The 12065-nt window shown below is 56.6% G+C and overlaps 2 protein-coding genes across 2 annotated transcripts; both read right to left on the bottom strand.

The window, feature by feature from the left end:
• Positions 1-2078: 2078 nt before the first annotated feature.
• On the bottom strand, positions 2079-6045 carry LOC309595707 (aryl-hydrocarbon-interacting protein-like 1; the record flags this gene model as incomplete). The annotated part of the gene is made up of 6 exons (XM_082322965.1): positions 5512-6045; positions 4626-4805; positions 4230-4418; positions 3977-4153; positions 3713-3854; positions 2079-3199 (listed from the first exon to the last, which is right to left on the bottom strand). Exons 1-6 carry the CDS (start codon positions 5605-5607, stop codon positions 2079-2081), a joined length of 1905 nt encoding a protein of 634 aa, XP_082179091.1. The 5' UTR covers positions 5608-6045.
• Positions 6046-6226: 181 nt separating this feature from the next.
• TAF7L (TATA-box binding protein associated factor 7 like) lies at positions 6227-12022 on the bottom strand. Its single transcript, XM_082323524.1, has 11 exons — positions 11675-12022; positions 10884-10962; positions 10588-10721; positions 10062-10188; positions 9802-9860; positions 8710-8782; positions 8182-8298; positions 7794-7982; positions 7580-7692; positions 7217-7276; positions 6227-6601 (listed from the first exon to the last, which is right to left on the bottom strand). The coding sequence occupies exons 1-11, from the start codon at positions 11738-11740 to the stop codon at positions 6557-6559; spliced, it is 1062 nt and encodes a 353-aa protein (XP_082179650.1). The 5' UTR covers positions 11741-12022; the 3' UTR covers positions 6227-6556.
• Positions 12023-12065: the final 43 nt, after the last annotated feature.

Raw genomic sequence — 12065 nt, forward strand, 5'->3', positions numbered from 1 at the left:
GAGATAGAGTCAGGTGCTGTGGGGTGCCCCGGAGCAGAGGCTGAGATGGCCCTAGTGCTCTGGGGCCACATGCTGCAGAGGGATGAGATGCCTGAGCCCTTGAGGCAGGACAGGGTGCAGGTAGGGCTGCAAGCTGGTGTGAAGCACCCTGCCCAAAACAGGGCTTGCTGCGAGGACAGGGACGGGGCTGTTGTCGCTGGCTGGGACAGGATGCGGTGGTGAGCTTTTCAGGGAGGTTCGGACCAAGACAGCGTGTTGGGGCACAGGACTCTGCCGGTGGTTGGCTTTGGTGTGCTGGCAGAGGTGCGAAGCAGTGCCCATACCAGCGATTAGGTGGTGCACGCTTTATAGACAGATGTTTGGGGTCTTGTGCTGCAGTGTCCGCTAGCAGCAGTGCGGGTTGCTGTCCTTACCATCCCCTCTCACACTCGGGTGAGCGGCAGGAGTGCAGTAGCTGTGGCATTGGTGTTAGGCTGGCTGTAAGCATGCTGTGTGTCCAGCTGCTTGTTTGACCGTGGTGAGGGACCACATGCCAGCCTGCGAGACCTGGCTGGACACCCCCCCACCCCCACCCCCCCACCCCCCCACCCCCCCCCGTTATCCCAGTGGCAGGATCGGGGGAGCGTGGGGAGGAACGAGGTTTTGGCCTGAGGATGAGGTCAGGAGTACTCAGCCTGGGGGGGAGCTGGAGGAAGGAAAAGGCAGGATGAGAGCGGAGCTTCTGGCCCTGGTGCCAGGTGCGGGAAGCAGTGGTGGCCAGGCTGGGTGCTCAGGCTCTTGGGTGCAGGGTGGCCGTGGGCTGTGTTTGGGAGCCGGGATGCGGCAGGGAGGGGAGCAGGCTGGCTAATGCTCTGGTAACCATGTACTGTGGTGCTACTGTCCTTGCTGCTTCGCGCCATCTCTGCTCTGGAAAGAGAATAAATTTGTATTTATACTGAGACCTGGATCAGTGCTCTGGCCTCTTCTATCTGTGCACCTTGGCTGAGTCAGGGCAGCTCCTGGCACTGCTCCTGCAGGGCTGTTGGGATACGAATGTCCCTGTGCCCTGGGTCACCCTGGGTGTCCACACCATTCAAGGCAGAACAGAAGCCGTGAGCAGAGCTCTGGGCTCCTCGGGCACAGGTGCGTTCCCCCGACCACCATCTTCCTTTGCTCTCTTCCAGCAAGGTCCCCTCAGGGCCACGCGGCAGCCTGAGGGCTGGGACAGGGGCTGTGTGGGGACAGTTTTGCTTGCCTGGGAACTTCTGCTGTAGGAAACCGTTCAGCCCCAGGAAGGGTGTAGGCAGCAGTGGGATGCTGGGCAGGCAGTCTTCCCGCTCAGTGCTTTATCCCTGGAGCCCCATTAGGTCTCCAGTGCCCAGAGGTGTCCGGGTGCCTCTGCCCCAAGAGCTGCCCATGTTCCCTATGTCTCTGGGCACAGTGAGGGGCTCAGCTGGGGACTAGCCCAGGGCAAGGCTGGGGGCTCTCAGGCCCTCCCCGCAGCACAGAGTGCAGCCCAGCCCCAGCTGACAGTGAAGCCTGCCCAAGACTGATACTTGTAGGACTGGACCTGCTCTCACCCCTGCCTGGAAGGGCTGGCGGTGCTGGGCAAAGGCCTGACATGGTGCTACTGCAGGGAAGTACAGAGAGATTCAGGAGCTTAAATGGGGGTAAAATGCAGCCTCTTTAACTCTCCCTCTCAAGGGTAGAGCAAAATGCCTCATCCCCATGCCTGCACCGCAGGCTCCAGGGCAAGGGAGGAGGTGCGGGCTGTGATCAGGGAAGCCAGTCACGTACAGGAACAAATCCAGCACATGGTGCCAGGGAAAAGCTTTTATTTCTCAGCCAGCAAAGCTCAGCAGGGCCCAGCTGAAAGGCATTGGAGCTGATGAGTTGGGGCAGGGAGGCAGCAGGCGCTGCTGCACAGTGGGGCTGCTGGTCCTGGTGGCAGCAGGGTGAGGACAGCATTGTTCCTGTGTCACTGCAGGGCCAGTCCCCAGCCCTGGGGCTCCTCAGGGTACAGCAGCCCCACTGCCTTGCTGTGCCTCCTTGTCAGTGGTCTGGCAGCCTTTCTCCCATCCAGGGGTAACCAGCCCTGCTCAGGGCTGGCCATGCCCCAGCATCATGGCCCTGAGCTCTCTGCTCTCACTGCACTGCCCCGGGGGTGCATCACCCCCTTCCCTGGCTGCTATGGGGTAGGGGGTTACTTCTGCCCCTCCACCCAGCTCCTTGTCTGCCCCCAAGTGCCCAGCCTGGAGCACTGCCCCAGGGGTGAAGCTGTCTGGGGGGATGTGGCCTTCCCCAATATTTCCTTGGCCTCTGCCTGCTCGCTGTTCCCTGCAGCGCTCCTCTTCCAGTACCTCTTCTGGTGTTTCGTCCTCCAGCTCTGGGGACTCCGGCACTGGGGCTCTGCCTGGCTCAGCCCTGGCCACGATCCCTGTGCCAGCTCCCTCTGCCCCACTGGCTCTCTGCTCCAGCCCCTGCCTGAGCCCTACTGCCTCCGTCCCCCCTGCTGCCCCACGTGTCCCTACAGCCAGCTTTTCCATCTCTGCTGCTGGGCTCCCTTTGTCCTTTTCCAATTTCTCCTCCTCTACCTTTGCCGCCGCCGCCTCCTCCTCCTCCCTCTCCTCTTTTTCTTCCTCCTTCATCTTCTCCTCCCCTTCTTCCTCTTTCTCCACCTCCTCCTCTGCTCTCCAGCTCTCTGGCTCTGCCTCACAGGTGCCCAGGTTTTTTTCTTCGTCCAGTCCTATCCCTTCTCTTGCTTCCACCTCTGCCCCGGCATGCTGCCCCTGGGCTGCCTCTCCTTGTGGTGCTGCCCCTTCATACCCAGCCCCGGCCATCCCTTGTTCTGTGTGGTCAGCCCCTGGTTGTTCTGGTTCTACAGTCCCTGCACCCTGCTGCCCCTGCCCAGGGGTCTCCGGGACCCCAACATCACCCTGGGGTGCCTCTTCCTGCAGCATCGCTTCATCGCCCACCTCCCTGCTCTCCTGCCCCTCACTGGCCCACAGCCCCTGGGGCGGCTGGAAGAGCCCCTGGTAGCGCTTCCGATCCTCCACGTGCTTCTTCCTCATCCTCTCCCCTAGCTGCTTCAGCTCCTTCTTCACAGCAGCCGCCATGGAGGGGTCGAGGTGAGCCACCCGCTGGAAGTCCTCCCGTGCCTCCCGCTCATTCCAGACAGCAGCATGGGCCTTCGCCCGCTTGAAATAGGCCTTGGCATTGTCTGCCAGGAAAGCAGAGCCCCCGGTGGGGGTCCTGCAGCTCAGGGCCACCAGCCACAGGAGCTGGAGACCCTGGGAACCCAGGGGACACAGATTACAGGTACCATCATAGGCAGGGGAACATGGGGTGGACACACTTGTAGGTAGGGATACCATCATGGGCAAGGGACCTGGGCCATGCACATACCACCGTGGGCACCAGGGGACACGGGGTGCAGGGAGCATTGTGGGCAGGGCCATCTGGATGATGTTGGACAACATCACGGGCAGGGGGACCTAGAGGACATGGGATGCAGGTGCCATCATGGGCAGGGGAAATCAGGGACATGGGCACTGTCATGGGCAGGGGGACCTGGGACACAAGTTCTGCAGTGGACATGGGCATCCAGATGACATAGGTACCATCACAGGCAGAGGGACGTGCGATGAGCATTGTCATGGATGGGGGATCCAAAGGACAGAGTCCCTGGGGGCCGTGGGCATAGCGGGGGGGTAGGATGCAGGGCATTAGATACCGTTGTGTTTCTGGAGGAGCTCTGTCGTGTGCTCCAGCACCTCATAGTACTCGCCCAGCTCCATCTGGCACTGGCAGTAGTTGAGCACCAGCGGCGTAACCAGGCTCTCCAGCTTCAGCCAGCCATCCTCCCATGGCTTCTCCTGCCCCGGGAAGCCACAGTCGTTGCTTCGCAGCTGTGGCCATCCCCTCCTGGGCACCCAGGGGACTGCTTTGCTGAGGAAACCCAGGCAGGGATGATAGGAGACGGCCAGGTCCTGTTCACCTTGGCCTGGAGGTTCCTCAGGCAGATGACAGCCTCCTGGTACTTAGCCGCCGCCTGCCCAAACTCCTTGCGGAGGACGAGCCGGTTGCCCTCGCTGTGCAGCACAGGCACGGCTGCCAGCTTCTCCTCCTTGCTCATGGCCCAGGTGTCACGTTTGTACGCTGAGGGCTCCTCCACCTGTACAGGCAGCAGGAGCTGAGCTGCCTGCCCTGCCCATCCCCACACTGGCAGCCATCCCCACCATCCCCCTTACCCGGAACAACTCCATGATGAAGATGAGGGGCTGCGGCGTCCGCTGCAGCTCATCCAGGTCATCATAGCCCGTGCTGTGGTAGTCAAACATGTTGCCCATGCCACACCGGTGCTTCTGCCCTTCCAGGGGGTCCCGGCCCTCCGCAATCCTCCGCATGCCCCTGGAGACCAGGGCGTACATGCCTGTGTGCTGCAAGGAGGGGGAGCACCCTGCTCAGCTGCACGGAGCCAGCTTGCACCCCCTTCCTCTGGGGCAGCCCCCCGGTGCCATGGCTAAGTGACACCTGTGCCCCCTGTGCTTGCACCAGGCAAGGCTGGAGCACCTCGGGGGTGCATGGTCCTGTGCCCTGGCTCTGCAGAAAGGAGGGGAGTGGGCACCTGCAGGCCCCTCACTCACAATGGCGTCGCACCAGAACTCAGCCACCTCCCCAGCTCTCATGGAGCTGAGCAGTGTCTCCCAGATCTCCAGCTTGAACATCTTGCCCACAATGATCTCCATGGGGATGCCAGCTTCCCGGCTGTCATCGATCACTGTCCGCTCAAAGTCATCCTTCAGCGTCTGGAAGTGGAAGGTGATCTGCCCCAGAGAAGGTCAGTGTTGAGCTGGGGCAGGCACCGCAGTGAGTGCCCGCCGTCCCCTCGCCAGCCCCGAATCCCTCTACCACGCGGGGCCAAGCCTGCTCCTGGCGAGGTGCTGGTTTGATTGGCAGCTCCATCCACAGCAGGAGATTGTGCCTCCTACCCACTTAGACAGCAAGCAGATGGTGGTGTGTCTTAATGCCCATCGGTGCTATATCCTGCTGCTCTCTTTGGATCACCCTTTGTAACCCAGTACAGAAAGTGCTCCGACAGCATGCACCAGGACCTGGCAGAACCCACACCAATCTGCCCACACCCACAGGCTGGGGAATCTCAGAAACCCCCAAGAGCTCCCCATTGGCACCCCTCACTCCTGTTTGACACGCATCAGGAAAGGCAGATTTCCAGCAACCCATCGTGGCTGCTGAGCTCAGACATCCCCAGGACAGAGGGAGGAGGCGGGTAACGGCACCGACGCAAGGTGAAGGCAGTGGGCAATGTCGGCCATCACTGTGAGGGTAACGTGGCTGCCTGTGCCCAAAACAGCACCCCCCTTGCAAGGGATCTCCTGGAGATGGGATTTCCCCATACCACAGACCTGGAGCTCAGCTTGTGAGCAGGGAATTTAACCGTAACGGCAGGGATGGCGGTGTTGGACCCGCTCCCCTCTCTAAGGGCTTTGGGTTAACAACAAAACAACTTACCTTGCTCCCATCCCGCAACTTCGGCAGCTCCCCTCGGCCTCCATGCAGAATCTTCTTTTTGACCCCTTCCACATTCAGCAGGTAGGTTTCCTCCATGGCCGCTCCTGCCAGCCCCCAGGAGCAGGTCACGGGCACATGCACACAGGCGCGCTCCGGCCTTTCCTGAGCCCCACGTCTTCCTGAGGGTATCTCCCTTTCTTGACTATCTGGACACACGTGTCATCTCCCACGGCTGCTGCTGGCCTTTCACTTTCCGTGCTGGGGGCAGAGCTTGGAAGTCTTCTCCCCCTCCCCTCCCCTTTGGGTTGTGAGAGGGGCGTCCCACTGTGAAACACCCTTGCTGAAGCCTGCAGTGCCCTCTGGTGCGTTCTGGAACTGCCTTTCTAATCCTCTTCCCACCCTGCCAGGTTAATCTGGGATTTGCCTGCCTAGTCTGTGAGGAATTAAAGAAACTCCCTGATCAGGAGGGCCTCGCTCCTCCCCAGAGTGACAGCTCGTGGAGTCCCCTTCGCACGCAGTCTCCTTCCACCCATCCATGCAAGGAGCATTTCAGCGAAGGAGCCCAGCAATGCTGGTGCGAGCACCAGCCGGGGCTGTGTGTGGTCAGGCACAAGCTGGCAAGAGGCAGTGCTGGCCTGTGCTCTGGAGGCCACGGTGGAACAGACCAGGGTTGGAAACGGTACTTTATTGAGTCTGGTTTGCAGACACAAGCATTCCCCAAACACAAGAACAAGTCCAAGACTCAATAAGACGCAGAAAGCTGCACGACACCGTCCCAGGGAGAACTAAACCCCTCTGGGAAAATGGTGCTCAGTATTTACAGTAAATCCAGTGGTTTGGCTGCTCTCACAGGCATAGTCCAATTCTTTAGCTGCACTCAGCCAAGCCCAGCACAACATATGTGAGAGCAGCCCTGGACGTGGAGCCTCTAGCACTGCCCAGCAGCACATCTGGCAGCAGAGGTGTGTGACTAGAGCAGAGACTTCAGCATGGCAGATGAACAACGCTTCTAGCTCTGCTTGCAGGTACAAAGACCCAGGCCTGCTCACTTCTCCATGAGAGACTCCAGCTGCTCCTGCAGGGACGTCATCTGGGAAGAGGGAGTGAGGCATTACCAGTAAAGCATGGCTGGGACCCCAGGCAGCTCCAGCCCAAGCACTTCTCTGTTTCTGTGGATCTTCCACCTACGCCACTGGCTGCTTTCCCTGTGCGTCGCAGGGAGCCGTGCTGGCGCACCACTGGGGCACAGCTCAGCATTGCCCACAAGGTGAAGCCGCACAACAGGAACCTGGGAGTGGGAACCTCCTGCCTTGGTACCTGGTTGAAACTCAGCACAGCTGCCCAGGCAGGAAATCTGCCAACACCCTACAGCTACTGCCTTTCTTGTACATGGGTGCTAGTGGGTTTCTGTGTCATGTTTTTACCCCAGGCAGCAGTCCTAGCAGCCTTGGACTGCTGACTGGAGATGTTTTGGCTAACTGCTCCTCCAGAAGGAAGGCTGCAATCAACTCCGTTTCCTATACCTCCTTGTGCCTTAGGAAGTTCAATGTAAGTACAGATGAGGTACAACCACACCTGACCTGTAACACTGGAGTTCAAAGCAGCTGGTGTGGTACAAGATTCAGGAAACTTTGTCAGAGGCCAAGCCTAGATAGAACCGTGTCGTGCCCCAGTCCTTCCCACCCCACTGTGGGAGTTTCCTCACCTGCTGCTTCTCTCGCTCTTCCTGCTGCTTGAACTCATCCAGCACAGCCTGGAGACGGGTCTGCAGAGAAACATGCCAGACCACAGTTACCAATGTGTTCTCAACTGAATGGGTGCTCACACAACATGGTGCAGCAAGCCCCAAGCTGCACTGACAACCAGCCCCCTTATCTCCTGCAGTTTCATGGATTGCTTTGCCTCCATGGGGAAATGCTGGAGTGTGTATGGTCACACCATAATTATTTTTAACCCAGCAGGCAAAGGCCCCTAGCTTTTCTAGGACAGCAGCTGAATCAGTCTGCCGGAACTAAAGGCAAGCCAGTGCTAAGCAGAAGACTTGAAGAGACCCCACAAGAGCACTCACCTTGAGGGCTAGGTTCTCCACTTTCATGATAAGATCTTCCTGGCGCTTCCTCCTGTCCTGGGTCTCCTGGAGTTTACTTTTCAGGTTGTCAATCTGTTTCTGGATCCCCATGACTGGAAGAGAGAGCGAGCTCAGACCCAGAGCAGCAGCAGAGCTGGGCAGCGCAGCCTGCCTGGTACCCCAGTGGTTCTGCTGCGCTCTGCCACCCACTCACCTATCTGGTTGGACCCCTCATTCTCCTGTTGCTGCCCATCGGACTCATTTAGCTTGTCCTGCAGCTGCCTCTCCAAGTCCTCCTCAGTGTCCATGATGTTCAGGTCTTCGTCGTCATGATGATCCCTCTCATCTTCATCTTCGCTGCTGCTGCTGATGTCATTAAATATCTCCCGCAGTTCATCATGTTCTAGGGGGGTGCAAAAGGGAAGAGGAAAAACACAGCTGATGACCTTCCAGCACCCTTTGCCTGCTAGGGACCATGCCAGTACAGAGTGCCTGTCTCAATGCCCTCTCTCCTTTGCTCTGGTTAGGGCTTACCCCAGAGAGAATGGGCCCAACTGATTACTTAGTGGCTAGAAAGAAAACAACAGCCTTCCCCACTGCACCTGAGGAGCCGTGACCTTGCTTATGTCCCGACATCCCTGGGGAGGAGATGTCCAGGCTGGTGAGTGAACCATGGTTGTCTACTTCTTTTGTTTCATCTTCAGCAATGACTTCCCAGCCTGACAGCAGGAACAGATGAGTCAAGGGAAAAAGAGAAACATGAAAGATGCAGTACGACAAGAGAATGCTAAAAACTGCAGGAGATCACTGCCCCTCCAACAAGTCTGGCCTTGCAGCTATGAACATCCAGGACGAATCACCCCAGCCCCCTTTTTTGAAGACTTCTTCTCTGCTGTTACTTAAATTCCTGCTGAGTACAATAGTACCCTCCGCAAGGATGGTCACCATGAATAAACAATGGGCTTTAAACAAGGCAAAGATGAAGCTCCAAAACTTCAGTGCCTCTTGTGTGCTTATCTCCCAGTCTCTCACACCCACACAAAGCTGAACTTGTCTCTCCTTTCCACAATCCCCAGGTCACACATAGCGTCCTGTCCCCCACTTGAGCTTTTTTCGTCCTAAAAGGATACGGACACTGACAGCTTCAGCATCTGTGCTCAGGAGACGCTTCACCTCTTTTTCCACATCAGGAGACTCAATATACTGGGACAGAGAGGGGAAACAAAACAGAGACACTGTTAAATGCCTCATGCTGGTGCTGGCCAACTCCAATCCTCCACCTCTGGACAGATCCCCATTTCAAGCCTTTCTTCTCTTATACTTTTTGCTCAGCCTTTGCTCATGCTCACTCTAAAATTAATTTATGCACCTCCAGAAAGCAATCCATCTTTTTTGTACAAAGCTCCTTGGTGGGTTGTATACTCTCACTCTTCTACCTATACTAATGAAATAAGACTTTCTGTGTGTATGCAGAAAGTCCTTGAGGTGCTGTTTCCTGATGGATGGTCAACTCAACTCCTCCTCATCTCGCTCAAAAGAAGGTTTCATTTTTCACTTTTAAATTAGCCAGGAATCTTAATGCAGTGACATCAAATCTCTCCTGTGGGCTCTAAGAATGTCTCAAGTAATTTGTTTCCCAAATGTCACGCAAAATAGCACTCCATCCTGTTCTCAGAAACTGCAAAGCAGAGAAGAAAAAGTCTTCCCAGTCTCATGGTGCTGCGTCTCCCCAACACCTTGCCTGGCTTGTGCATATGCACAGAGACAGTCTCTGAGCTACATCTGTTGTCACTCCCTCAGCTGACATGACAGTTATTCTATTTGTAGTGTTGCTTATTGGGGAAGTGAACGCGCCATGCATAGAAAGAAGATTTCAGCTGGGAAAGCAGGAATGAGTGAAGCCTCATTTCCATGCGAGTCTTCCTTTCTTCTCTCTGGGCAGGAAGAGATGCGCTATGGCAAAGCAGCTGCAGGAATGGAGTCCAGCAGTTCTCTGCACAGAGGATTTTCCCCTCAGGAGCATCTTGGAGAATATGGAGGAAGCACCCAAAGAAGTGTTTAAATCTACTACTCTCCCTTCACCCTCATCCCAGGCAAGGAAACATGTGAAGAAATGTTAAGAAGTTACATGTTTTCTGGACTAACAGACAGTTACAGCTCTAATGTCTCTGCCTTCCTATCCCTTGGTTATTGCATCTGCATCTGTGTGAGAAGCAACTCACCTTCTTCTTAGCTGTCTTCCGGAATCGTCTCTTCCGTACATTTTTCAGGGGAAGAGTGACTGTGACAGAGGAAACAGATTGCATGTGTCAGGCAGATGGCCTAATGGGAAAGCTGCATGCCAAAAGATCCCTTCAGGAACAGAGAGAGCACCAAAAATGGAGCAGCAGCACAGCCAGGACACGGCAGTGGTGAGTGCCCTGCACAGCTGTGGGGACAGTGGGGTGGTGGGACGGAGGGGTTTGGCACAGCCTCTACTCACTGCCATGGTTCCAGATGAATTTCTTCTCTCTGTCCTTGTCCTTCTTCTTGTTTGCCTTGGGGTCAGTGCTGACAGTTTGCTCTTCCAAAGGAGGGTAGAGATCACCATCCACAGTGCAAACAAGCATCTGGAATCCCCGCATAAACACAAAGGGTGCTTATTGTAACACAAGGACAAAAGGATGTGAAAGCTTTTCTGGAAAATGAACAGTGACTGCCCACTGCATGTTGTGAGCCAAAGGGATTCACAGGCATGAAGTACGAGAAACACAACGTATCACACCCAGCTCAGTTCATAGCTAAACACAGCAGCAGTTAAGCTGTTACAAGGAAATCACATTTCATGCTTCACAAATGGGATTGCTAAACACCAAGCGGAGTGGAGAATTTTAAACTGCTAATATTGTGAGAATACAGCAACTGGCCATGTTATTCTGGGTGTCCAGCTGCCAAAGTGTACAAGAGTTTTCCTGGAGAGGGGAGCAAGGAATTAAACTGTTGGGGCAGGCAAGCAGGACAGCCCGTACCTGGCAAATATCCGCTGTTTTATAGAAGGTTTTCTTGTCAATGGTTTTTAAGCTCTCAATGATGCAGGGCAGATCCACCAGCTTGGCCGCCAGCGGCACCCGGTCTACACGGACAATCCCGTGGCGTCCATCCGCTGCGGAAAGCCACGGGACAGGTTAGTGCTGTCGCTAAACAGCTAAACTGAGCAATACATTCCTAGGCAGCAGAAAATTCACAGGAAAACACATGCAAGTTGCACAGGTTCGGTTGTGGACAGTCAGAGAAGTTTTAAGATGCCCTCATCCTGCTCACTCACCGTGCAGCTCAATGGTGAGCCTGTCCTTCAAGTTGACATTCCCGGACTGTACCGCTCGCCGCACAGTGGAGGCATATTCCTGGGAAGGTTGGACAGACTTACGTCAGGACTGGGTGTGCTTCCTCCAAGAATCACTGAAGGCTTCTGTCCAGCCTACCCAGCTTTAAACAGCCCTGCCATCCCAGCGCAGAAAAACAACTGCAAGAGCCGCAATGAAAATTGCGTCCTCCTCCCAATACCACATGTTAACCCTGTGGCTCTGCTATTCCCTTCACACCCGCTGGCACAATACAGCTGTGACAGCGGCATGAGGCCCCTGACAGAGATACCCTGCCAGAGTACCACAGCTCTGGGGGAAGTCACAGCTCCCCTCAGCAAGCTCTCGTGGTCTCAGCAGGACACAGCCTCAGCTTTAAGCATCTAACAAATAGCACCAAGTGCATTGACAGCCATAGCAACTGAAGACCCAGCACTTGCTAAAGCTCCACCCTTACAGAAATTTCCTCCCTAATCCTCTAAGTCATCTTCTGAGCCTCCTGTTTCATGTCGCAGGAGCACCTCTCAAGAGGAGACTGTGGAAAATCTGTTCAAAGGAGTGGAAATGGGCTACCCAAGGCCAAAAGCATCCTGCCCCTTCCATGTCCCTTGCCAGGTCTGCAGATTTCCCACTGACTTCGCCTGCCTCGCTAATCCCTCTCCCAGCCCCCGTGCTCGCCAAGCAAACCGGACTGAGCTGCGTGTAAAACCTGATGGTGGCCACTGCAGCTGTACCAGGCCGAAGGGTCTCTTACCGGCGGCAGCCGCAGCACGAACTGGCTCTCCAGCTCATGCGGAGCATCGTCCTTGCTCTTACTCATCCTTTCGTCTTCAGCTTGGAGAACGAGACACAATTACCTCGTCGCCAGGAAGGCTCCTACAAGGTAACCCCAGCCCAACAGCCCCAGGGCCGCGCTCTCGCCCACGGGCGCCCCGCGGGGGGAGCTGGGACCTTTCCGGGGCGCGGGGCCGCGCTGCTGTCTGTTTGACACCCCCGACAGGGCCCGTCCGCCGCTCACGGGCGGCCCCGGCCCCCAGCCGCGCTGCTGGAACCTCCCAGCCCCGCTCCCCCGCAGCCCGCTGCGGCCCCGGGCGGAAGTCAGGCCCGGTGCGCCGGCATAGGCTTCCCCCGCCCGCGCCGCCCGT

This window comes from Platalea leucorodia (genome assembly GCF_965183815.1).
Source record: "Platalea leucorodia genome assembly, chromosome: 10".
NCBI lineage: Eukaryota > Metazoa > Chordata > Aves > Pelecaniformes > Threskiornithidae > Platalea > Platalea leucorodia.